The sequence below is a fragment of the Pituophis catenifer genome, unplaced genomic scaffold (genome assembly GCF_029215685.1).
Source record: "Pituophis catenifer annectens isolate HBS135680 unplaced genomic scaffold, rPitCat1.0.hap2 SCAF_12, whole genome shotgun sequence".
NCBI lineage: Eukaryota > Metazoa > Chordata > Lepidosauria > Squamata > Colubridae > Pituophis > Pituophis catenifer.
The window spans coordinates 19,646,288-19,673,715 of record NW_027256892.1 but is presented as its reverse complement, the minus strand read 5'-3'; the positions used below and the strand labels follow the sequence as shown (position 1 = coordinate 19,673,715).

At 42.0% G+C, this 27,428-nt stretch overlaps 1 protein-coding gene across 4 annotated transcripts in view; it reads left to right on the top strand.

The window, feature by feature from the left end:
* The window catches only part of LOC139323323 (opioid-binding protein/cell adhesion molecule), a 484,189-nt gene that overhangs the window by 267,941 nt on the left and 188,820 nt on the right, over positions 1-27,428 (top strand). For all 4 annotated transcript variants that reach the window (XM_070952645.1, XM_070952644.1, XM_070952647.1 and 1 more), the window contains exon 2: positions 10,183-10,415. In XM_070952645.1, the coding sequence (XP_070808746.1) occupies positions 10,183-10,415 (233 nt within the window). The remainder of the gene's footprint in view (positions 1-10,182; positions 10,416-27,428) is intronic.

The following is a 27,428-nucleotide window of genomic DNA, read 5'->3' as shown; positions in this document are numbered from 1 at the left end:
ATACAATGAGATAGACATTTTTTATATATTTTTTTATTTTATAGACAAACATACAATACATAATCAATTAATCAGTGTATCATCTGAGTACATCTTTTGTGTCGTCTTCCTACTCCTCCACTATTTATCATATCTTAATATTATCATTTCATTCATTATAACATTTCTACCACATTTCTTGCTTTTCTATTAATACATTTATTTATCTATCTTCTTTCTCTTCTTTCTTCTTCACTCATTTCATTATAACATTACTATATATATATATATATATATATATATACACATATACACATATACATATACATATACATATACATATACATATACATATACATATGTAGGTCTTTGGTTATTTGGGTTTTCTCCCGCATAAACTTGGAGGTGTCTTGACAACATTTCGACGAAGTCTCATTCGTCATCTTCAGGCTGGTGTTCTCGGCTTCGTGCTTCTAGGAGCACGAAGCCGAGACATCAGCCTGAAGATGACGAATGAGACTTCGTCGAAACGTTGCCAAGACACCTCCAATTTTACGCGGGAGAAAACCCGAATAACCAAAGACCTACATACAAACATACAAACACCCGCATATATATATATATATGTATTGTCTAACAAGATAGACTATTGTGTTACTGCTGAACATAACAATTAATAAATACAAGCAATGTAAATCTCACCAGCGATGCTCTGTGTGTGTGTGATATGGGTTTGTCCTTGGATGACCCTGTGCCACGGATTAAGATGGATTCTTCTTTGTGTTTACTGCCTCCTCCAAATGCTAAAGGAAATGGAGCCTGGCTTCCCAGCATGCACTTGTTTTGAGAGGGCAATGGGTTAGGTCAGCTTCAAACAATATAATTGGTATTTGTCGCTCCGGCCACTAGATGGCGGTAGAGTGCAACAACAGTATATAAAGATTGTATGTTGGGCATATTTGTCTCTCCAGCCACTAGATGGGGCTAGAGAGCAACAACAGTATATAAAGATAGTATGTTGGGGGATATCTGTCCTTCCAGCCACTAGATGGGGCTAGAGAGCAACAACAGTATATAAATTATATGGTGGGGCATGAGAAAAGTTCAATATCCTAAATTAGGATCAACAAAATTCAAGAGCAGTTGGATTTAGATCATTTGTGGGAATGGACCCTGTTTTCCCCAAAATAAGACATCCCCTGATAATAAGCCCAATCAGGCTTTTGAGCGCATGGCAATAAGGCCAAGGGCTTATTTCAGAGTTCAAAAAAATATAAGACAGGGTCTTATTTTTGGGGAAACACAGTAAGGATTCTTGGCTGATTTCTCTCTTGATTCTTGCTCTTCTCCAACATCTTCCCCTGTTGCCTATTGGAGACATTGTCATAAAATGGCCATTAAAAAAAAAGGCAGAAAGTGTAAGCATTGCATTTCATAAAACGAGACAGACTTCAATCGTGATTTCTGAGTTTCTGAGCAAGAATTAACCAGAGGACTCAATAGAATTATTTAGCATCATGGCACCTGGCTTGTATTTGCAAAGCCCCATTTTGGAGAAGCATATCCTTTAGAGAAAGGGATAAACTTAAATGCAAATGGCATCAATACACCAAGTTCTTCCATTGGCCACCTGCGCTTCAGGGAGACGAGCAGTTATTGTTGGGACACTCTATATATCATCAAGGCTGATTCTTCCATTTGGTTCCGCTCGGAGTAGTTTTGATGGAAAACAGAATGGGTTTATTCAACTGCACCATCAGGTGAAATCTGCAATAGATGTACAAAAGGCATGGGCTTGAATTGGTCAGATCTCCATTCAGAGAAGGAATCAATGTCAGAACACAACGGCACAAAACATTCAGTTACACTAAGGAACCAACAGCTTGAAAATTACACTCCGCTTTGCAGCTTGGATTTTTTTTTTTTTTTTTTTTTGAAATTCCATTTCAGAGCCCCACAAATACATTCGTCAAAATTTGGAAGCAAATTTTGCATGATTTGTCGTGGTTTGCATAGCACTTTGTGGACGTCAAGAAACATAGGCTTGTTATCAGGGTTGGGATTCAGCCGGTTCAGACCGGTTCGGGAAAACCGGATGCTAATTTTACATCTCATTTGCCGAACCGGTAGTTGCAAGGACTGGCTGGTCCCACCCACTCTGCCCCGCCCCTCCCAGGAGTCTCCACGTGGCCCGTTTTGGGTGCCAGGTAAGTGCAGTGCCCACCTGGAGGCTCTGGGAAGGCGAAAAACAGAAGTCTGGAAGCCCGGAGCCCGGGGAAGGCCGTTTTTGCCCTCCCAGAGGCTCAAGGAATGCCTCCGGAGCTAGGGGAGGGCAAAAGCATCCCCCCTGCCGTGGTGTAGGAGGCCGAATAAGCCACACCCACCATGGCCATACCCACCCAGGAACTGGGCAGAGAACCGGTTGCTAATTTATTTTTGAATTTTTTTTATTTTTAAACAAAACTTAAAACATAAAACAATTATCATCCATTACAATTACAGAAAGTGTATTGATCAGTTACAAATCTTTTGTGCTTAATCCTCTATCCAACATTTTCTTATTTAACAGTTTATTACATTATTATTCTGATTTACCAATTATTTAACAGTAAGTTATTCTCTATAAGGGGAAGAAAAACCCCTTTATATGTTTTATTATCTTATTCATTTCATGTTTCATATTTCATTTCCATTCTTTCTTGTCTAACCATTGATAAAATAAATCCCATATCAAATAATATTGTTTATCTTCTTGTTCCCTAATTTCAAATGTCAATTTACTCATTTCAGCACACTCCAAAATTTTCTTGATAAGGTCGTCATCCGTGGGTATCTTCTCTCCTTTCCATTTTTTTAGCAAATACAACTCTAGGTGCCGTTAAAACATTCACAATTAAGTATCTCATTTCTCTATTGTATATTTCTGGTAAAATCCCTAATAAAAATATGTCTGACCAGTTGCTAAAATTTTTGAATCCCACTCCTGCTTGTTATGCTTCCAAATACAAACCTATATTTATATTAAAGCACAGACACAAAGATCAACAAATGTTCTGAAACAAAGGGTCACATTTTCTGGCACTTAATTTTTCTGGTGATGTTGCATCATCATCTTCTTCATCATCATCCTTCTTGCTGCTCCTAGCAGCAAAAAAACAATAACAGTTGTGTTAGAAAAGTACAAAACCAGTTTCCTAGAAGTTAACATATTGGATGTAATTCTGTGTTCCTAATAAAAAGTCAAGTGAGATATTCAACTGCTAACAATGGAATTGTAACCATGCATGGGGATAAATGGAATGTCGAGGACAGAGATGGTCTTAAAGGAAATTTACGGTCAAGGTGAGGAAGATGAACTTAGCCTGGGAAAAGAGAAAGGCGCGAGAAAGAAACTCAAGATTGCCCTGTCTTCATTCTCTTTGGTAGAAGACGGAGAGGTTTTCAAGATTCTGTTACTATAGATTACATCAATAAAGTAGATGAGTAGTATTTCCACCAAAGGTCTAAGTCTGTGATGGCGAACCTATGGCACGCGTGCCACAGGTGGCACGTGGAGCCATATCAGTGGGCACGTGAGCTCAGCTCCAGTGCGCTGATTTTCAGGCCTTCTGGGCCCACCAGTCAGCAAACGGGCCATTTCCAGCCACTAGAGTGCCTCCGGGGGAGTGGGGAAGGCTGTTTTCGCCCTCCCCAGGCTCCTAGAAAGGCTCTGGAGCCTGGGGAAGAGTGAAAAACGGGTCTACCAGGCCCACTGTATCATTATGTGCCAAAAGCGGGGGGAGCATGGGGGGGTCACGCGCGCATGCGCGGGAGGCGGGGTGCATAGAATTATGGGTGTGGGCACGCACGTGTGTGACCCCCCCCATGCTCCACCCACTTTTGGCATGTGATGGCACTGGTCTAGGTGATGTTTACAGCATTTGCTCTAAAATTTGGTCTAGTGGTTAAGGTACTGGACTAGAACACTGAAAATATATCCACACCTTAGGCACAAAAGCCAACTGGGTGACTTTGGGCCAATCACTAGGAGGCAGTGAATTCTAGTCCCACCTTAGCCCTGAAAGCTGGCTGGGTGACTTTGGGCCAGTCACTAGGAGATTGTGAGTTCTAGTCCTGTCTTAGGTATGAAAGCTGGCTGGGTGACTTTAGGCCACTCACTAGGAGGCAGTGAATTCTAGTCCCACCTTAGCCTCGAAAGCTGGCTGGGTGACTTTGAGCCAATCACTAGGAGATTGTGAGTTCTAGTCCTGTCTTAGGTATGAAAGCTGGCTGGGTAACTTTGGGCCAGTCACTAGGAGGCAGTGAATTCTAGTCCCACCTTAGCCTCGAAAGCTGGCTGGGTGACTTTGGGCCAGTCACTAGGAGATTGTGAGTTCTAGTCCTGTCTTAGGCATGAAAGCTGGCTGGGTGACTTCAGGCCACTCATTAGGAGGCAGTGAATTCTAGTCCCACCTTAGCCTCGAAAGCTGGCTGGGTGACTTGGGCCAGTCACTAGGAGATTGTGAGTTCTAGTCCTGTCTTATGTATGAAAGCTGGCTGGGTGTCTTTGAGCCAAACACTAGGAGATTGTGAGTTCTAGTCCTGTTTTAGGTATGAAAGCTGGCTGGGTAACTTTGGGCCAGTCACTAGGAGGCAGTGAATTCTAGTTCCACCTTAGCCTCGAAAGCTGACTGGGTGACTTGGGGCCATTCATCAGGAGACGTACATTAATCATGAAATGATTAATAGGTCATATAGGTTCGGATGATTCAGATTCCTGGACCCTACCTTTAGTTTTTAGAAGGATGCATTCTTGAAGATATCTCACAGATATATTCAAGTCTCAAAATCCCAAAGAGATTCCCACTGGAGAAGAGTATCTGACTGTGAGTTTCTAATTGAAAACGGTTAACCAAAATTTCCAAATAAAGAAAAGAAATTTATATATATATATAAATAATCTGTGGATCGTGATTTGCTTTTCTTTGTCTTTGGTAGGGGGTACATTTGGGATTGGGTTAATGGAAACTCTTAATTTATTTTACTTCTTACCGCATTAACAGTACGCTTTGTGAATCTCAATCTAATATCAAACAAGCAGTCTCGGAAGAGGGCGAGACGGTATTTTGGCTTATTACAAAATCAAAATTTAGACATCAGACAATTAGTCCTCTCCACCCACCCACCCCTTTTTTTTCCCTGCACAAAGCAAAAAGCAAAAAGAAAGAATCACTATAACACTGTCTCATCAAACAGTAAAAACACACACTTTATCTTTAATGAGAGGTGCGTTGAGTTGTCTTGAAAATCCTTCGCCTGGATATTTAGATGATTACAGGCATGGACGTTGTCTGTTTTACAGATTACTCTCCTGATTTTACCAGTCCATACAATGAATAATTTAACAAAAAACTCATGTAAGTATCTCTTTATTATTCATTATAATGAACTGAGAGACGGAGTAATAGTCCAACCGACTGCAATTCCCTCAGGGCTCAACTTAACTAGAGATGTACTTAGCTCTCCGGGAGTTAATTTGAATAAAGAGAAGGTTCTGATATTAGAACTTTAGCAGGAGTGGGTTCTACTTACCTTTACTACTGGTTTGCAACAGGATCGCATGCGCAGATCGCTTCTGATGATGTCAGGGTCAGTGGGCGGAGCCTCCCGCCGGTTTTACTACCGGTTCCATAGAACTGGTCCGAACCGGGGGCAACCTGCCTCTGAACTTTAGGCAGCTACGTCACAAGTCGAGATGAAGATGGGTAGAAAGTAAGATGCTCTAGAACTCAGCAGAGGGGAACGCAGAAGAAACTTGTGAATGGAAAGAGAAAAGTGGGTCTAACAGAATAACAAGAGTTCGAAGCAGTGGTGAAATGTAAAATTTGTTACTACTGGTTCTGTGGGCGTGGTAATGTAACTGGGTGGGCGTGGCCTTTTTTTTTTTTTTTACTTTTGAAAGCATTTTTTTTTACAACCTCTTCGGGTGAAGAGATTGTAAAAAAAAATGCTTTTAAAAGGCTCTGACGATCAGAGCTGAGTTGCCTGATCGTCAGAGGCTTTTTTTTTTCTTTTAAAAGCATTTTTTCTACAACCTCTTCAGCCGAAGAGGTTGTAGAAAAAATGCTTTTCAAAGGCTCTGACGATCCCAGCTGAGCCGTGCGATCATCAAAGTTTTTTTTTTTTTTTTTACTTTTAAAAGCAAGAAAAAATGTTTGATGATAATGATCGCACGGCTCAACTGGGCGAGGGGGGGGCAGGGATTTCTGCTACCGGTTCTCCGAACCACCCACTGCCATCGCTACCGGATCGGGCAATCCAGTCCGAACTGGGAGCATTTCACCCCTGGTTCGAAGGGACCTTGGAGGTCTTTTAAGACCTCCTGAAGGGACCTTGGAGGTCTTCTAAGTCCTCCTGCTGCAAACTGGAGTTGAGAGTGGGGTTTCTTTTTATACCTTCTCTGGATTTTGTATTTGAGCTTCCTGTTCCTGTGCAAGAACATGTCCTTTAATATTCTATTGGCTGTTGTCAGATTCCTATGGGGTCATGTAGGGGTCATGGCTGGCTCTATAGGCAAAAGAAGAAATGCAAATCCTAGATGCTTCTCTGAGCTAATTTGACCAGCCTCTAGTTTATTGTTTATCTGAGCTCCCAGGTGAAGTTTGGACTGCTCTGGGACAGTGCAATGAAGGGACTTGTGTTCTGAAAGGGTGTTGAGCAATTCCTATTGTGGCTTTGTCCTATATTGAATCTTGGGTGAGGGGCTAATCCTACCATTCTGCCTTTGTTCAGACTTTGCTGCAGGGAGTTTCAAAATATCCTTGTCTTGAATGGATTACCAAATCTGCATTTCTAAAAGCTGGCCTCCTCAGTTTCTGCTTGGGGGCGGGGAGACTGGGGCTGCTTCCTGCCTCTAAAAAAAATTGTGTTTCTCCATTTCTCCCTTTGTTTGGGGAAATATAATATTCTGCCTTTTTTTTTTTTAATATTCCTCAAAATATTTCATTCTTCTAGGACGGGGGATAGGTGCTGACTTTCTATAGAAGTAAGTGTAATTTGAGAAATCCTTAGATCTCACAGATGATATCTATGGAAGGGATGAGGCCATCTTACAAATGCTACAATGTTCCCCTGAAAATAAGACCCTATCTTATATTGTTTTGAACCCTGAAATAAGCGCTTGGTCTTATTTTTGGGGAGGTCTTATTATTTTGAGGCGCATGGAGCAAGATGGGGCTCCTCTTGCTGTCTTACCTGATTTCCAGCTCTGCGTTTAAATATTTTTGGGGAAGGCTTATTTTGGGGGGGAGGCTTATTTTAGCGCATGCGCTCAAAAGCTTGATTGGGCTTATTATCAGGGGATGTCTTATTTTTGGGAAAACAGGGTACCTGCATGTTGGTTGAAAAACCAAGCAAGCTACCAATGTCTATGGGGATTCTTAGTAATCCAGGTCAAAAAGCATTTTAGGGCCAGGCTAAATACTTACTGTTTGAGATTTGCCAGGTAAGGACTGTCTTTAGTACTCAATCAACAGGAAAAAGGAGGCCGAATTGAAATCTAATTTGTACAATTGTTGTCGTCTCTGGAGCTATTTACACCATCCTCTAAAGCAAGGCAAGATGATAGGTTTGAGCAAATGTTTGCTCAACGTAGACCGAAGGCTTCCTTGGCAGTTCTGAACCTCACAGTCTTTTTAGATCTCATGCAACTTCAGCCACTCAAGTTACACGTTTTGATCTCTGGGAGAGGTACAGTAGATTTTCACTGTAGTGTCAGTGCATGTTCCTCTACTGAGTTTGCATTGAAAATCCACCTCAGTCTGTTGCATGACTCTTTGTCAGATGCAAAACCAAGGGGCAGCTTTTCATTCCGCCTAATGAATAGCTGAATTTATTGTGGTTAGTTAGGGCTTTTTTTTTTGTGGAATTCTCTTGCCATTTAATGCCGTGCTGAGCTGCAGCTGAGTTTTAGAGATCTATATTGTGAATTAGGAGGATCTTCCAGGTCACAGTATGTGTTTCATCCTCGATACTTGGAAAGCAGTTCTCTGTAGCATATGAACATACTTTCTCGGTGTGAAAATGACAACAGTCTGCATTCTGAGAAATAAATGATACAGGCTTGGTGTATAGAGCATGCTAATACAATTTGCTTGGATCGGCCTTGACTAACACAACTATTATGGTTGACGAACCATGGTTTAAGGGTTAGCCTGATGTATGCATGTAATATACATGTGGCTGAGCAAGATACCTACGCCCTGTTATTATGCTTTGAAACCATGGACAGGGGCTCAACAAGGTACGAGCTGCGGTGGCACAGTGGTTAGAATGCAGTACTGCAGGCTACTTCTGCTGACTGCCAGCTGACTGCAATTTGGCAGTTCGAATCTCACAAGGCTCAAGGATGACGTAGCCTTCCATCCTTCCGAGGTCTGTAAAATGAGGACCCAGATTGTTGGGGGCAAATATGCTAATTCTGTAGGAGTAAAACGGTGACCTAGAGGTGGAGCTCTCGCCTCACAATCAGGAGTCTATGAGTTCAATCCTAGGTAAAGGCAGCTATTTCTCTCTCTGGGCACAATGAGAATATAACTGCTGAACAAAACTCCGCGTTGGTGACAGGAAAGGCATCCGGCCATTAAAACACTGCATTCAGTTGCTCAGACTCCACCCCGGAAGGGATTACGGGGTCATTAAATGAAGAAGATGATGAATAGGCTGACTCTGAAAACCGCTTAGAGTGGGCTTTAAAGCACTTTGAAGTGGTATATAAGTCTAAGTGCGATTGCTATGTAAAGCCAGCTATTGTGGTTTATTCAGAAAGCTTCCTTAAATCTGATTTAGCACTATCACAAATATCTGGGTCTTGGGTTCTGAAAACATCTTAGAAGCTGGCTGTTTTTGCACAGTTTGAAAATGAGAGTTGGGGACATGATTCTCTATTGACATCTTTTAGTTTTGCCGTATCTGTATACTCACATTGTAATTATCAATAAGCAGAAATATTTTAAGACAATGTGAGGGTAGAAGTTCATTCTCCAAGCTTGTGAGTTGGTTTCCAAATGTTTCATTACCAGGTTAGGTAATATCTTCAGTGGAATTTAGGCAGGGGTGGGCTTCAGATCCTTTAGCAACGGGTTTGCTGCCCCCTTGCTGGGTGGGCATGGATATGGTGGGTGTGGCCTAGTCGGCCACCTGCACCACAGCAGGGGTGGGTGGGATTTCACCCTCCCCAGGCTCCAGAGGCTTTCCTCAAGCCTCCGAGAGAGTGAAAACTGCTTCCCCTGGGCTCCAGAGGCCCTCCGGAGGCCAGAAACAAGCCCATTTCCAGACTTCCGGAACCTCTGGTAGGACCATTTTTTGCCCTCCCAGACCGTCCGCACAGCCCCTGCAAGTACCTGGAATGATGAACAGGCTGCATGGAGACTCCTGGAAGAGGTGGGATGGGGTGGGAGGGGTGGGGGGTGGGGATGGCCAGCCAGAGGTGGCTGGCTGGCCACGCCCACCAGCTGGCCGTTTGGGGGTTTGCTGAACCCCGGTGATCCTTGGCTAGAGGATCACCCAAACCCTGCCGAACCCCCAGGAGCCCACCCCTGAATTTAAGAGATGTCAGTATTGGTATGAATTGTATTAGTGGTCAGTAGGTCTTGTGATGGGGAGGTCACATCAGGTGAGGGTCTTGTAATGGATCAGCACCTGCACCCGAGCAACAGATGTTCACTAGTATCTCAAATTTTAACACAATATTTCACTCAAGTATTTTAAGCAAAGAGCCTCAGATGGTTTCCATTCAAAAGGAACAAAAATGTGAATTCTGAGTACATTGAATTTCATCCCAACAGGAGAAAGGGGGAAATATATCATCTGATTAGTTTTATCCATAATTTTATTTTACTTTAAAAAAAAAAATCATGAATGCAGAACTAAGGAGAAATTTCCTGACAGTTAGAACAATTAATCAGTGGAACAACTTGCCTCCAGAAGTTGTGAATGCTCCAACACTGGAAGTTTTTAAGAAGAGACTGGATAACCATTTGTCTGAAGTGGTGTAGGGTTTCCTGCCTAAGCAGGGGGTTGGAGTAGAAGACCTCCAAGGCTAAATGATTGAAAAATAATAAAGAACAGGAACAGGAATTTGTGATATTATTATTTTTATTATTTATTTTCTTCCCCCAGAAAGCACTAACAACCAACTCTTTTTCATTCTCTTTATTTTATTAGGTGTACTGTGGATGACCGAGTCACGCGAGTAGCTTGGCTGAACCGTAGCACTATTCTTTATGCTGGAAATGATAAGTGGTCGATAGATGACCGGGTGGTTATTCTCACAAACACCAAAACTCAATACAGTATCAAGATCCATAATGTGGACATATATGATGAAGGCCCCTACACCTGCTCTGTACAGACAGACAATCATCCCAAAACGTCAAGAGTTCATCTTATCGTCCAAGGTAAGACCTGGTAGATGTTTGCTGATGAAATGAACATGAGGAGGCTCCGTCATCTTTGTATAATTGTTTAGGGTTAGAGGTTCTCAGGGCTTTATTAATAAAAATGGATTGTGGGTCCTTTTCTGGATCCATCCAATTTTACCTTGAATTCTTTCATTTAGATATGAGGGGCTTCCACCGGTTAACGATGAATAAACAAATGCGCTAGGGACCCCATTTCCCCGAAAATAAGACCTATCCTGAAAATAAGACCTAGCATGTTTTTACACATGTGCCTTGTCAGACTTCCGACGGATGCCCTAATTAAACCATGAGCCTCGAGCCAAGTTTCAAAAGAAATCCAGTTATTTAATAGGAGCAACATGCTGTCACATACCCAAGTGAAGTCAGCTCTGCCCCACGTAATTTACGGCCCAACTATGACCCTGTTTCCTCCCTCCTCCCAGGGTTTGTCATAAATCACATTCTCCAACAGAGCACTTTCCTGGGCTGTAGAGATCACACCTCTCCGGCTGATTCCGGTAACCTGGAATACAACCTTGAGAAAGGTATGCATGGAATGTGCTTCTGGTTGTGGCTGCCATGCTGCTCTGTCAATTTTTCCCCCTCCTACCTATGGTAACTTGAGAGCAGGCCAGGAATGCTTTATGAGTTGACATGCCTAATATAAGCCTACCCCAAAATAAGCCCTACTTAAGACCCTGTGCAGCCATTTTGATTGCTTATGATGCCACAGCCACGAGGTGAGGTGGGGGTGGGTGGAGCTGCCACACACACCCCTACTAGCATACCTCAGGACCCCATAGTCAGGCCATCCATGGCCCGACACCTGCCTCGCAGTGGCAGCACCAGCAGTCATCTGCATCAGGAGCCCATGTGGCCACCAGCTCACTTCTGCTTGCTCGCAGCCTCAACAGAGCAGGAGGCTGAGCTTCACTTCGTGTCCTTGGCACCGGTCCATCACTCAGCCTCCTGCTCTGTTGCGGCCACAAGCAAGCAGAAGAAGTGGGCCGGTGGCCACGCAGGATCAAATGCAATACAGTGACAGAATTGGAAGGGACTTTGGAGGTCATCTAGTCCAACCCCCTGCTCACACAGGAGACCTGTGCTAGGGATTCGAGCCGCCGAACAGCTGACCTTTCTGATTCCTGCTGGATGGAACTGATGCAACTGCCACCGCAAGGCGAGGCAGGTGTGGGGGCATGGTTGGCTGGCTGCGGGACTCTGAGGTAAACTGGTGCAGGCCACGTGGGGCAGCTCCACCCCCTGCCTCACAGTGGTAGCACTAGTGTGCCACATGGCCTCCTACCCCACCGCGAGCAAGCAGAAGAAGTGGGCCTCCCATATATGGAAAAAAGATAAGACACTCCCCGAAAATAAACCCTAGTGCTTATTTTGGGGCCCAAAAGAAAATAAGACCCAGTCTTATTTTTGTGAAAACATGGTAGTAATTGACATATTTCTATCTTTTGATGTCAACTGGAGTCTTGGCGGTCCAGTCCTTTTGTGGCTTGAATTTGGAGTGAAGCTTGTTTGTTTGTTTTCACTATGCTAGTGAAAAATCATGGTTTGTATAATTTATTTTTCCTGCTCCGATACTACAAAAACGTAATGAACTTTTTCAGGCATTGCCTGAAGTAGAGGTTACGAAGCTTGACCCCAGGATACACATGGTATACTACAGATGAGCCTAACCTAATTGTTGTGCATACAAGTGTCTCTTTCATAGAGAAAATATTATCCAGGTCTGCTTTCAATTATGTAGAAATGAAATTGTGTTTTGGGTCATCAAGGGCAAAATCTGTTACTGGCTCTCTCTTTCCTAAACTAGTGTATGGTGTCCCAAGTTTCATAGGAATGGAGATGCTTTTAAATAAGGAAGCCTAGTCCAATTCAACTACCATTGAATTATCGTCTTTAGGAGGGAATATAGTGGCAATATAATAGACCTGACAGGTGCTGTAGAAGAAAAGACTCAAAAAGAACAAGTCTAACACTTTCCTCAGCAAGTAAGAAAAAGAAGACAGATAGCATAAGTATGTCAAAGTCATTGAAAACCATCAAGATATAGTTGGCAGAGAACTTCAAGAGATAAATGCACACGAGAGCTCTGTTAGACCAACGCATTTGGGGAAGAATAAGAAGGACTGAAGCCAGGATTTTTCTGACAGGAACAACTCAAGAATGTCCAAATTAAGGGCTAAATTAAAAGGAGATTCATGTCCTCTATAGGCACGTTGTACTGCAAGGATAGCTTTGATTTCACTGAGAGTAAGTTTTGTCGATCATCTTTTGAAGAAATGAAAATAAAGAAAGTCCTGCTTCCTTTTTTTAAAAAAAGGCTTTTAGTCTCACTTTTAATAAACACTAGCTGATAACCCGGCATTTTCCAGATATTTATTTACCCCAATCCTGTATTAGACAGGCAAAGGAATGAATTATATCTATAGTGTCAAATCAATCCCCCTTACCAGAGGGAGCCCCCTTGTGGAGTACTGTGAAGCCGTTACCATGGCAACTCCATTGTGCTGTACAGTAGAAGCCATTTTAAGGCACAACAGGCTGTATCTTAACAGAACTTGACTCCAAGTTCTTTTGACATTATCACTATCAAAAGTACTGTGATTTGACACTATAGATATAATTCATTCCTTTTCATTTCAGCGGCCCAGGCATTCCAGAGTTCTGCTGGAAAACACACACACACACACACACACACAAAGTGTGTTAGGGGTGTCTTACCTCCACAGTATTTGTTTCCAGAGAGTAAGCCATCTGTGTACTAAGTTTGGTTGAAATTGTTCAAGGCATTCCAGGGTTATGCTGGAACATACATACACACACACAGCCATTTAATAGAGAGATAATAGAAATTAAAAGAAAAAAGACATTAAAAAGTTAAAATGGGCAGGGAAAAAAAGGACAAAGTAGAGAAGGAAAAAAATAAGAATATTAATGAAAAAGAAAAGCATATAATGCAATGAGTTCATCACCAGTACAAACCATTTGAATAACTTATCACCCTCTTAAAAATACAACAAATGATCTCTTCTTCCCATATATCACCTCTTATCTATAATTGAATTCTTTAAGTCAGTGTTTCTGAGCCTTGGCCACTTGAAAACATCTGGACTTCAACTCCCAGAATGTCTGGACTTCAACTCCCAGAATTCCCCAGCCAGCCAGCAGGGCTGGTGGAGAATTCTGGGAGTTGAAGTCTAGATATCTTCAAGTAGCCAAGCTTGAGAAATATTGCTTTAAGCTTTATCATTCATTCCTGATTAGCAACATAAATCCATTAAGCATTACCAGAGATAACAACGGGTCTATTTTAACCTTGATCAAATAAATCAACTTCACATCCCTTCCTTTTCCTTTTAAGAATCTTGATTGTGGTCCTTTCAAATAATGCAATTCAGCCCTGAGCTACAGATATTCTCTATTCATTTCCTAAAAGTTTTCTTCCTCTGCAGAAAGAGGCATTTGTTTGTCTTCCTTATTCTGGGGGACAGATTAGAATTAATTTCACCTTGTAAACCAGGGATGTCCAAACTTTAAAACTTGTGGATTTCAACTCCCAGAATTCACCAGCCAGCTATGAGAAAGTCTTAAATTTGCCAAAGTTGGACAGCCCTGTTGCAGACAGAAAGATCAGAAATCTTTCTTAACTTTTTAATTCTTATTTTTTTTTGGGGGGGGGGGGGTGGCGGAGAGGAAAGAAACATGGTTCCAGAATTCCACATTCCACCCAACACTTCTTCTCCGTGAAAAAACAAAGTCCATAAAAACAAAAGTAAAGTCATGAATTTGCCATAGGGTTAAATAAGATTTTTTAAAAAAACAACAACAACAAAATAAATGTTTATCTATGCTATAAAATGGAATTTCATCAGAAATAAGCCCAGGAACCTTGAAATCAGCAGATCAACACCTGGTCCACACACACCGAGGAAACAAATCTATCACCTGCTTACTACCTTGTCTGCTATATTGAGATGTACTGTATTCCTGAGCAAATTATAACAATTATTTCTAAATCTGTAGCTATGCCTATGGATTAACACAGGCAAAGGTTTATCCCTTCTTTTTCCTTTTCATTGTTTTGCATTGGCAGCTCTATTTAAACACCTCCCCCCCTCCCCCCCTCTCGTTCTCCTTCCCTAAATTAAACCCCAGCACTAAATTATCTGTGGGTTTCATAAAGAAAAGAAACGAAAGGTCTTTATGCATTCCTCCTCACCTGTTGGTAGGTCATCAGAGCTTCTTTCAGCTACAGGTAGTCCTCGACTTACGACCACAATGGAGCCTCCAATTTCTGTTGCTAAGCGAGACATTTGTTAAGTGGGTTTTGCCCAGTGGTGAAATCTAAAATGTGTTACTACCGGTTCTGTGGGCGTGGCTTGGTGGGGTTGGGGGTGACTGGGTGGGCGTGGCCAATATTTTTTTTTTTTTAACTTTTAAAACCATTTTTCCTACAACCTCTTCGGCGAAGAGGTTGTAAAAAAATGCTTTCAAAAGGCTCTGACGATCCCACCTGAGTGGCCTGATCGGCAGAGGCTTTTTTTCTTTGAAATGCCTCTGACGATCAGGCAACTCAACTTGGATCGTCAGAGACATTTTCTTTTAAATGCCTCTGATGATCCAAGCTGAGTTGCCTGATCGGCAGAGGCTTTTTTTCTTTTAAATGCCTCTGACGATCCAAGCTGAGTTGCCTGATTCTTCTGACTTTAGATGTGACCGTTGCATGTAAACACACTTAGAATAGAATAGAATTCTTTATTGGCCAAGTGTGCTTGGACACACAAGGAATTTATCTTTGGTGCATCTGCTCTCAGTGTACAGAAAGAAAAAAAAATAAAATATATTCTTCAAGAATCATAAGATACAGCATTTAGTGATAGTCATAGGATACTAATAAACAATCAAATCATACTAGGAATAGAATAGGATAGGACAGGACAGGACAGGACAGGACAGAATAGAATAACAGAGTTGGAAGGGACCTTGGAGGTCTTCTAGTCCAACCCCCTGCTCAGGCAGGAAACCCTACACCACTTCAGACAAGTGGTTGTCTGAAGCCTTGATAGTACAGTGGTCTACGCACCCTGTTATTAACACAGCTGCCTGCAATTTACTGCTGGTTCGAATCTCTCCAAGGCTCAAGGTTGACTCAGCCTTCCATCCTTTCTAAGGTAGGTGAAAGGAGGACCCAGTTTGTGGGGGCAATAAGCTGACTTTGTATAAATATACAAAAGGATGAAGGCTATTGCTTAACACATTGTAAGCCGCCCTGAGTCTCCGGAGAAGGGCGGCATATAAATCAAATTAAAAAAATAAATAAATGGTTATCCAACATCTTCTTAAAAACCTCCAGTGTTGGAGCATTCACATCTTCTGCAGGCAAGTTGTTCCACTTATTAATTGTTGTCAGGAAATTTCTCCTTAGTTCTAAGTTGCTTCTCTCCTTGATTAGTTTCCACCCATTGCTTCTTGTCCTGCCCTCAGTGCTTTGGAGAATAGCGTGACTCCCTCTTCTTTGTGGCAGCCCCTGAGATATTGGAAGACTGCTATCATGTCTCCCCTAGTCCTTCTTTTCATCAGACCAGACATACCCAGTTCCTGCAACCGTTCTTCATATGTTTTCGCCTCCAGTCCCCTAATCATCTTTGTTGCTCTTCTCTGCACTCTTTCTAGAGTCTCCACTTCTTTTTTACATTTATAGGAAACAATAAAAACAATAGAAGTTGTAAAGATACAAGCAACATGGATATACCCATAAGTGGGAAGAGATAGGTGCTAGTGAGGATGAGAAGAAGAATAGTAATACAGTCTTAGTAGTTAATTTGACAGTGTTGTGGGAATTAGTTGTTTAGCAGAGTGATGGCATTCGGGGGAAAAACTGTTCTTGTGTTTAGTTGTTTTGCTGTGCAGTGCTCTATAGCATCGTTTTGAGGGTAGAAGTTAAAGCAATTTATGTCCAGGATGTGAAGGATCTGTAGATATTTTCACAGCCCTCTTTTTGACTTACCTGTGTACTTACCTGCATGCATACCTCCTGTTGATGAATAAATAATTCACAGGGAATTACATGACCTCTTAGTCCATTATCCCAGGAGAAATTCTTGTTTCTCCCACTTATTACTATAACCATGTTGCTTGTATCTTTCAATTATATTGTTTTTATTTGTTTCCTAGTACAATTTGATAGCTTATTAGTAACCTTGACTATCACTAAGTGTTATATATTTTTATTCTTGACAAATGTATTTTATTCTCCTTATGTACACTGCGAGCATATACACCAAAGACAAATTCCTTGTGTGTCCAATCACACTTGGCCAATAAAGAGTTCTATTCTATTCTTAGTGCTTTTCCCCCACTAACTTTCTACCCCACTGTCCCGAGTGCTAAGTAGAATTAAGTAGTTTCTCCTCCCACCCACCTTCAATTAGAAAAGAACTCCAGAGAGCTGGCTTCTTAGCAACTGCTATTGGCTTTTGTCCAGTCTATAGATTAATTTTTTCAGCGTTAGTGTTAGTTCAGGTTAGATAAAGATAATGAAAGTTTCCTAATCCTCTTAAAGAAGATTTATCTAGCTGAGTAAAAAGCTCTTGCTGTACAATAAGGCACGCATAAAACCTTCCCTTTAATTTCCAACAGCTGATGGATATTGACTTTGCAATGAGTCAGTCTGAATTGGGGAGGGAAGAATCTGTGCTTTGGCTTCCCTCCCCCCCTTCCTTTTACGAGGGGAAAAAAAACACTTCACAAAACTGTTATTAAAATAATTTCTTCCTTTGTACTCCATTTAAGGAGCTTCTTGGCGTGAGAAATCAGCCTTTCTTATAGGAGAAAAATACAACCACCTGTAGCTATCTCTTATTAATTTTTATTTTATTTCATGTATTTATTAAATGTAGATGCCACCCATCCAGTGGTGGGTTGCTACCGGTTCTACCCGGGTTGGCGAACCCATAGCGGCAGCGAACCTGTAGCGCTGGCGGGAGGCTCCACCCACCCACACCAGATGCTTCTGCGCATGCGCAGAAGCAGCGTGCGCAAGGGCAGATGCGCACGAGTGAACCAGTAGCGAAACCCACTACTGCACCCATCTCTATCCAAAGCGATTTCTGGGCGGCTGTCTTTCATTTAATATTTAGATATTAGTTCGATGTTTTTTTATTTAGCTCATTGTGTACACATCAAGTAAGTAGTACTTGTACTGAGTGTATTTATTTTAACAATCTAGGGTCCTTGGTGCTCTCTGAGTTTGTTGGTTGTCTTGCAGACATCTCATTAACCAACTAGCTAATATCATCAGTGTTAGAAGGGAGTAAGGTTTGCTACCTTCTAGCACTGATGATGTTCCCTAGTTTGGTAATGAAATGTCTGCGAGAAAACCACCAACATCAGGCAGCACCAAATACCCCACAGTCCTCTTCCCCCTCCTCCCCTTCTCCTCCACTCTGCAAACCTCACTCCCTTCTAGCACTGATGGTGTTCCCTAGTTTATTTATTTATTTTATTAGATTTCTATACCGCCCTACTCCCGAAGGACTCAGGGCGGTGCACAGCCAAACAATAAAAACACATACAATACAAAATTTAAAAAATAGAATAAAATCAAATTAAATAATTTTGGCCCCGACAAATTTAAAACCCCAAACTTTTAAAACCAATTTAAAATTGAATATATAAATACTAAAAGATATTTAAAATTTTAAAAATCTTTTATAAAAGATTTAGTTGGGTAATAAAACATCTACAAGAAAACTACCAAGCTCAGAGAGCGCTAAAGACCTCACATCCTTCTATTGTGTATGTTTTTTGTGGGTGGCGTAGGGAGGGGAAGATATAAGTCCAAAACTTGTTGTTGTAAACTTTGTTGCTTTGGATGATGGCACTATTTGACTGTGGCCTACAAACTTAAGTCAAAGATCGCTAACCAATTCTGTCCTTGTGTGCATTTTTTTTCCCCCTGACTTGAAATCTGTCTACAAAAACAGCACTTGTTCTCCTGAGAATTTTGCTTCTGTCTGAACCATCTGCTGAAGAATCTTGATGCAATATACTACTCTTTCTCTCTCTCCCTCTCCCTCTCTCTTTCTCTCTCTTTTTTTTCCAAGAAGGTTAGAGATTTTCAGATATTCTTCTTTTTTCTGCATTGCTATAGCTCAGCATTTCTATTAAACATGCTCTCCTCCCTATGAAGACAGTCCTGGCAGAATCCTGTGGGCTACAGGCTTCATTCAGAGCATCCAATTAAATTGTAGTCTTGAAAGTATATTTTCTTTGATCCCCTCCCTTCTCTATTTCTGCACAATAGCTTGCGCTTCTGGTGATGTTGCCATACGCTGGCATGCCCACTCTCACCCCCTAAATAATATAGAATTCTAGTCGATATGGAAGTATTGTTTCTTTCACTGTCAATAAGGCTTCAGCAGCACTTAAACCGAATCTCATATTCTTTTCACTAATGCTTTATATTTTGTCACTGTCCCACAGGATGTATTCCTGCTGGTAAAAAAATAAATAAATAAAATAGATTTAAAGACATGAGTATCTTATCTTTGACCATTTTTTTTTTCAATTTAGGGAATAAGAAATCCCTTTTAGCTATTCCTTTGAAATGATGTGACAGTTTAAGTGAAATTCTCGTGGGTAGCCACAGGAATGCTTGCGCATAATTATTTACAAGGTGATCCAGGGATGGGTGTAAATCCCTGACTTTTAGCAACAGTCTGAAATTTAGTTGGCTTCCTGTGTTTCACTTAAATCCAGGGGTGGGCTTCAAAAATTTTAGCAAGGGGTTCTCTGCCCGGTTGCTGGATGGGCGTGGTCATGGTGGGCGTGGCCTAGTTGACCTCCTGCACCATGCCGGAGGGGGGGGTTGTCCTCCCTGAGTTCTGGAGGATTTCCTCGAGCCTCCGGGAGGGCAAAAACAGCCTCGCCAGGCTCCGGAGCAGGGGTGAAATCCAGCAGGTTCTGGAGAACTGGTAGCGGAAATTTTGAGCAGTTCGAAGAACTGGTAGCGGAAATTTTGAGCAGTTCGAAGAACCGGTAGCAGAAATTTTGAGTAGTTTGGAGAACCGGCAAATATCACCTCTGGCTGGCCCCAGAGTGGGGTGGGAATGGAGATTTTGCAATAGCCTTCCCCCAGGAGTGAGGAGGGAATGGGGATGTCAGCATTTCACGCTGCACTTGCTCCAATGCTGACATTAGAAGAAGAAGCGGAGGCATTTGGAAAGAGACATTTGACCCTTCACCTACTTATTTTCACTGGAGAGAATATCACCTAGGAGAAGTTATGGGAGGGGGGAAATTCCTTTGAGGGGAGCAGTAGATTAGGGGCAGAGTGACGGGAAAGATGGCCAATGAGTATAGAGGAGTGGGGAAAGGAAAAGGAGCGTTTGCCTGAGGAAGCCAGACTTGGCTGCAATGAGTCGGGGATAGAATGCGCGTGCTTAATAAATTAGAGTTTTATTTCAAAGACTTTGTTTGAAATGCAATTTATTCAAGACGACTTCGAAGCCTGACAGGTGATTTTGCAGTATCCTTCCCCTGGAGTGGAGTGGGAATGGAGATTTTGCAGTATCCTTCCCCTGCCATGCCCACCAAGCCACACCCTCTAAGCCACACCACGCCCACCAAGCCACGCCCACAGAACCGGTAGTAAAAAAAAATGGATTTCACCACTGCTCTGGAGGCCCTCTGGAGGCCAGAAACGGGCCTGAACTTCCGGTAGGCCTGTTTTTCGCCATCCCTGAACCTCCGCACATGCCCTGCACTTAACTGCATCCAAATCGGGCCGCGTGGGGACTCCTGGTAGGGGCGGGGTGAGCAGGGCCAGCCAGGAGTGGGATTTGGGGGTTCTCCAAACTGCACAGAATCTTAGCTAGAAGTTCTCGCGAACCCCTGCGATGAATCTCAGCAGCCCACTCCCTGCTTAAATCTCAAAGAAGGACAACATCAGGAGACATTTTCATACTGGGTAGTCAAAGAGGTTATTTCCCCCCCACCCCCATTTATTTATTTATTTATTTATTTATTTTTCTTTACATACAATAAGTGCTTGGTGAACAGCGTACTGGCTGAGTCAGTTGCTTACATATTAACACTTTCTAAAATCCTAATTTCTACCTCTGTTATACAACCATTGATAAAACACATTCTTGTTCGATCGTACTTTGCGTCTTCCTTTTCTTTTACCTTCAGTGTTAGTCTGTCCATTTCTGCACAAAGAGGTTATGTGGTTGGCTTGAGCTCCAAGCTTGGCGATTTGGTCAATGTTTTGTCCCCATCTTCAGTGCGCCTAGATTGACAAGATGTCTCCTCGAATGGGGATGAAACGTTGGCAACCAAATCGCCAAGCTCAGAGCTCAAACCAGCCACATAACTATCATCCCGAGCTACTAATGTTCGAAGACATTTCAAGTCAAAGAGGTTCCAGAAATGGTGGGAAATGTGCAGTAGACAATAAAATAAAACAAAATAAACAAATACCAGTACTTCCTGCTCCCACTTCCAACAGGAATGTAATCTCAGTGGCATCGCCGAGAAACCTTCTTCATTCATATATATCTATATCTATATATATATATATTTGTTTTCTCAGGTTTTCGTGGGTATTTGTATGTAGGTCTTTGGTTATTCGGGTCTTCTCCCACGTAAAATTTTACGTGGGAGAAGACCCGAATAACCAAAGACCTACATATATATATATATATATATATATATATATATATATATATATATATATATATATATATATATATATATATCTTTTTTCTTTTTTCATAGGCTTTTATGTGCATATTCTTTCTAGCCAGGTTTTACCTATGTAAACTTAGTTGTTCTTCAGCCCTAGGTTTACATAGGTAAAACCTGGCTAGAAAGAATATGCATATATATATATATATATATATATATATATATATATATATATATATATAATTAAACATTTTTTAAAAAAATACAAATAAACATACAAACAACAACAAAACACACACAAAAATAAACAAAAATCCATCTTTACCTCTTCTTTTCGGTAATCTATATTCATAATTATACATTTTCTCTTTCTTATTTTAACATATCTCTTATACCTATATTCCTAATACATCGTCTCTATGTGTTCTCTTCATCTGCATGTTTGATTTACTATTAACCTAAATTGGTACTTAATTTCCTATCTGTAATTTATTACTTCTCATTTATTTTCATATCTTTTTTTCCCCCCTCCAACCAATTATACCATTTCTCCCATACTAAATAGTAATCCGTTTCATCCTTTTCTTGTATCTTCTTCATAAGCTTGTCCATTTCCGCACATTCCATAATTTTACTAATCACTTTATCCTCCGTTGGTATATCTTTATTTTTCCAATTTTGGGCGAAGACTATTCGTGCTGCTGTCAATATGTGGATAATTAATTTTTTTTTTCATATTGTCCGGTAATTATTCCCAATAGGAAGGTTTCAGGCCTCATTTCTATTTTTTGGTTTATGGTTTCTTCTATTTGTATTTTAATTGTTTGCCAAAATTGTTTTGCTTTCTGCCAAGAAACCTTCTTAAGCAAATTTGCAAGCTCTCTAGATAGTAAAGAGATGGAAACACAGAAGTTCGCTTGACAGAGTAGAGAAGCCTGGAGAAATTCTGAGACATATTTCGGCACGTATTTAAATTATAACAGCACGCAACTCTTTTCTGATATTCGGAGTCTGTCAGAAGTCCTTAAATAACCACCACAACTGAGTAACATTCGGTTGCTAAGCAAGACAGCCATGAATTGAGTTTTGCCTTATTTGCTAAACCTTTCTTCAGCCGAAGAGGTTATAGAAAAAAATACTTTTAAAAGTAAAAAAAAAAAAAAAAGTTGGTCACGCCCACCCAGTCACATTACTTCCCCACCAAGCCATGCCCACAGAACCAGTAGTAACAAATTTTACATTTCACCACTGAGAGGCAGCCCAATATCTGTGCCACCAGCAAGCACTGGAGTTGGTTGGAAATGCCAACCCACTCCAGATAAAACAACTGCTTAGCAGCAATTTAGGCTAATAATCCAAACAGAATCTGTTTTGCACTCTCATTGGCCAGCCAGGCCTGGCGTTAATTACTCATTAGCAGCCATGTTCGTGTCAATTCATTTATATTTGTGTTTTTTTTTTTCAAAATGTAAAAGTTGCCTGGTTAGATTATTGATTCTTTGTCCCTCTACTCAATCTGGTTTTAATTGCACCACTGTAGGGTCCAGCTTTTTCTAGCCGGAAACCCTGTGATAAATCTGTCACGGACTCGGCAATCAACAATAAATGCGTCTCTTCGTGTCATTATTAATATGTCTCCTGGATTAGTTCATTACAGCCGTTAACCACGGTTTATAAGAGCTAGGATGGCAAAATGCCAGCATTAAAGTGAGGGGTTTTTTTTTTCTCTCTCTCTCTCCTCAATCCAGTTACTATTTGATTGGATTGAAGGCTTAAACCGTATGGCTATGAGAGCAAAAGGGAGGTGGAAAGCAACTGAGAATTTAATTTAATAAAGATACAGTGGTACCTCGGTACTCAGCTACAGGCATCCCTCAATATACAACAATTCAGTTAGTGATCATTCAAACTTCCAACTGCGCTGGAAAAAGTATCTTATGACCATTTTTCATACTTATGACCATTGCAGCATCCTCGTTATTCTATGAGAGCCGTGGTGGCGCAGTGGTTAGAGTGCAGTACTGCAGGCTACTTCTGCTGACTGCCGGCTGCCTGCAATTTATCAGTTCAAATCTCACCAGGCTCAAGGTTGACTCAGCCTTCCATCCTTCCGAGGTCGGTAAAATGAGGACCCAGATTGTTGCAGGCAATATGCTGACTCTGTAAACCGCTTAGAGAGGGCTGTGAAGTGGTATATAAGTCTGAGTGTTATTGCTATTTTCCTTCCTTCCTTCCTTCCTTCCTTCCTTCCTTCCTTCCTTCCTTCCTTCCTTCCTTCCTTCCTTCTTTCCTCCTTCCCTCCCTCCCTCCCAGTGCTTAGAATGCAGTTTTACAGGCTAATTCTGCCAATTGCCAGGAGTTCGATCCTGACCAGCTCAAGGTTGACTCAGCCTTCCATCCTTCCGAGATCGGTAAAATGAGGACCCAGATTGTTGGGGGAAAGAGGCTGACTCTATAAACTGCTTAGAGAGGGCTGTAAAGCACTGTGAAGCGGTATATAAGTCTAAGTGCTATTGTTATGATCAGAATTTGGATGCTTAGTAACTCATTTATATTTATGGCATCTATGGAGATTCTCAGTCCTCCAGGTCATGGTTGTCCCAAAGGTGCTTTTTCAAGAGGCAACTGGACTTTCTGGTTTTTCTTTGAAACAACCACTTCATAAACGCACGACACAATATAGGAGAACAAGCATAAGGACTAGAATCAGCAGTCCATCTGCATTTAAAAGACACAGGCCACTCTGTTGAAGACAACAAAGTCCATATTTTGGACAGAGAGGACCGCTGGTTTGAAAGAGGGGTCAAAGAGGCCATCTGTTGTGGCTCCGTTGCCTGAGCCTGTGTCATTGGCAGGAGAGGACTCCGAGAGTGAAGGAGAGGAGTTGGCAAGGCCTCCCTCTCCAGGACCCTCCTCTCTGGCAATGCCTCCGGAGGACACCGAAGGCCAAACGATAGGCTCAGAGCCAAGCACGTCCCCGCAGCCACAGGTGGACAGTGATGAAGGAGGTAAGTGCTGTCTGGACCCTCGGCAGAGGCGCAGGGAGAAGCATGCACAGCAGAGGGGAAGGCGTGCCAGAGATTAGCTGAGTCACTGGACCACACCCCATAGGGTATAAATGTGGGTGTGGTGGCCGGTTCAGTTTGTGACGAGCAAAAACTGGAAATACTCCATGATCTCTGCGTTACTGGACTTTGCCTGCTTTATCGGAATTCTGGCAGGCTAATCTTTGTTTTGAGTGAGTAAAGTCTGAATTGGCAGCTAGCCACTGGGTTGCTGCCAGCTTTATCTTCAAAAAGTTTTGTCATGTGGCTTATTAACTCCGGGCCGTCTGTGGGGGTGCGTGAGTGGAACGGGGACAGAACACCATCTATGACAAAACTGAACAGCCCACTCTCAACAGAGGGGGAGGGATATGACATCATCTATCTCCAGTCTACAACATAGTCCTTTCAACAGTTCCAAGAAGGCTCCACACCCATTTGCACTACTCAGGTGACTGTGAGGACACAGATAAACCTCCTGGTGGCCTCAACAACTCCCTTAAAAGGATGCAAGTGACCAGCTGTCTGCAAGGAGTATAAATCCTTCCATTCCCCTCCGTCCATGCAGAGCTGAAGAAGCTTCTTGGATGAGAAGCGAAACGTCTTCATAGAAAAATCAGAAAGTCTAGTTGCCTCTTGAAAAAAAAACACCTTTGGGACATAGTTATGATGGTTGCAATATCCCAGGAGTCTTTGATTCCTTTTTTTTGCAAAGTTTTTCTGGCAAGTAAAGGCAGTGGGGAAGCCAGATTCGCTTAACAACTGGGTTACTAATTTAACAGTTGTGGTGATTGACTTAACAACTGTGGCAAGAAAGGTTGTAAAATGGGGCAAAACTCACTGAAATGTCTCACTTAGCAACAAAAGTTTGGGCTCAATTGTGGTCGTACATTGAGGACTGTGTGTGCTCTGAAAGTCATCATATTTAGTACTCAAAGCATTTGGATATGAAAATTTTGTCCCAACTCATCATTTGTTTGGTACTTGACACACAAGCTAGAATTTGTCAGTGTCGGCTATCTTGTGACTCACTACATTATTCCTTATGGGGGAAAAAATTATTGGTTCTCATTATTTTTGGTACTCATTGCTCCTCCTGGAACCAATTAACATTGAGTAGTGAAATGCCAGTGTAGAATGCAAGATGGCTACTTTGCTGTGTACATATGTAGATACACAGAGATACAAGCAGATATTGTGATTATGAAGCATATGATGGAGCCTTGGTAGTACAGTGGTTTAATGCACCCTGTTATTAACACAGCTGCCTGCAATTTCTGCAGGTTCGAATCTTACCAGGCTCAAGGTTGACTCAGCCTTCCATCCTTTCTAAGGTAGGTAAAATGAGGACCCAGTTTGTGGGAGCAATAAGCTGACTTTGTATAAATATACAAAAGGATGAAGGCTATTGCTTAACGCATTGTAAGCTGCCCTGAGTCTCTGGAGAAGGGCGGCATATAAATCAAATTTAAAAACACACACACACACACACACACACACATCCCTTCTGTTTTCCCCCCCTCCGGTCTACTCCCACATCTCATCCGACTATCATAGCTTCGCTGTGCTCTAACAAACCTGAAATATTTTCTGCAAATCTGGAAGGGAAGATGTGCAATATGCCCTGATGATGTGAAACGTATTGCAGTGCCATCCTTTGAAGAACTGGATCCAAATTTAGCCATGTTTCCGAGAAAGAAAGGCATTTGCTGCACAGAACTTTGGATCCAACCCAATGAATTTTTTTTTTTTTTTAAAAAAAGCCTTCTAATTTGGAAAAAAAAAAAAAAGGATGGATGATCATGGTTTTATTTCAGGTCTCAATTGCACCCTCTTTTTCTCCATCACAGACCAGGGCACTGTGTTGAGGGTAAACTGTCCTCTGCAGAGTAGAGCGACGGACCAGACAGCGTAGGATAAGGATCCAATACAGTGGTTTGACCCAAGACCTTTGAGAAGAGCTATGCTTTCAATGCTCTTTCAAAGATTAGCAAGGTGAGGTCTGAATCTCTTAGATTTTAAGCCTATCCAAGGTGAGACAGGTGCTGCCATCTGCTGAGACTCAACCTTAACCTTCCTAATAGGTTAAAAACAACAACAACAGTGTCTTGTTTTTCTTTCTTTGTCTCAGGCATTACCTGTCTATAAAATAAGTATTCCAGAATGTGTCTTGCTTAATGGAAGCATAGCTTAATTATATAGAGAGCCTGGGCTTTGCATACAGAAGATTCCACGTTTTAATATGAAGGTTTTTTTAGATAGCACTGGAAAAGGTTTTGTCCTTCCTTCCTTCCTGCCCTCTCTCCCTCCCTCCCTCCCTCCCTCCTTTTTCCTCTTCTTTCTTCTTTTCTTCTTTCCTACCTTCCTTATTTCCTTCCTTACCTTCCTTATTTCCTTCCTTCCATCCTTTCTTCCACTTTCCCTCCCTCCTCCTCCTTCCTTTTTCCTCCTTCTCCCTCCTCTCACCACCTCCTCCTTCCTCCTCCTCCCTTCTTCCTTCTCCCTCCTCCTCCTCCTCCTTCTCCTTCCTCCTTCCTTCCTTGCTTCCTTGCTTCCTTCTGCTTTCCCTCCCTCTTTCTTCTTCCTTTTTCCTCCTTCTCCCTCCTCTCACCACTTCCTCCTTCCTCCTCCTCCCTTCTTCCTTCTCCCTCCTCCTCCTCTTCCTCCTTCCTTCTTCCTTTCTTGTTTCCTTCCTTTCTTCCTTCCTTCCACTTTCCCTCCCTCCCTCTTCCTCCCTCCTCCTCCTCCAATCTTCCCTCTCCTTCCTTCTCCTCTCCTTCCTCCCTTTTTTTCTCTCCCTTTCTCCCCCCCTCCTCTACTATTTTCAGTTCTTTTAGCCCCAAAAGTCAGCAGTAGAGCTTCCCAAAAGTGGATGACTGCTAGATAGAGGCAAAGTCACCCAGGAAATTCAAACTCCTTTGTCATTGTTTTGTAGCCCAGATTGGATAGCCTTAATCAAAAGCTAGTTTACACTTCTCATTCCTGAAAATCTTGTAGATTGGAGCTCCCGTCAAGGGCAATAATTATTATTAAGCCCCATAGTAGCTGTGATGTCCTGAAGTTGTGTGATACCAGAGTGGATTCCCCTCCCCACTTTCAGTAATGTCAGTCCTATTCTTCACCGTATCTACTTTTATTTCCTTTGTTGATCTTCCAAAGTCAGTGGCAGATCATGCTTTTATTTCTCAGAGACGTGATTGCTGGTATTTGATGGTGCATCAGTGATAGTCATAAAAACGGGATCCAAAATTCAAGCAGA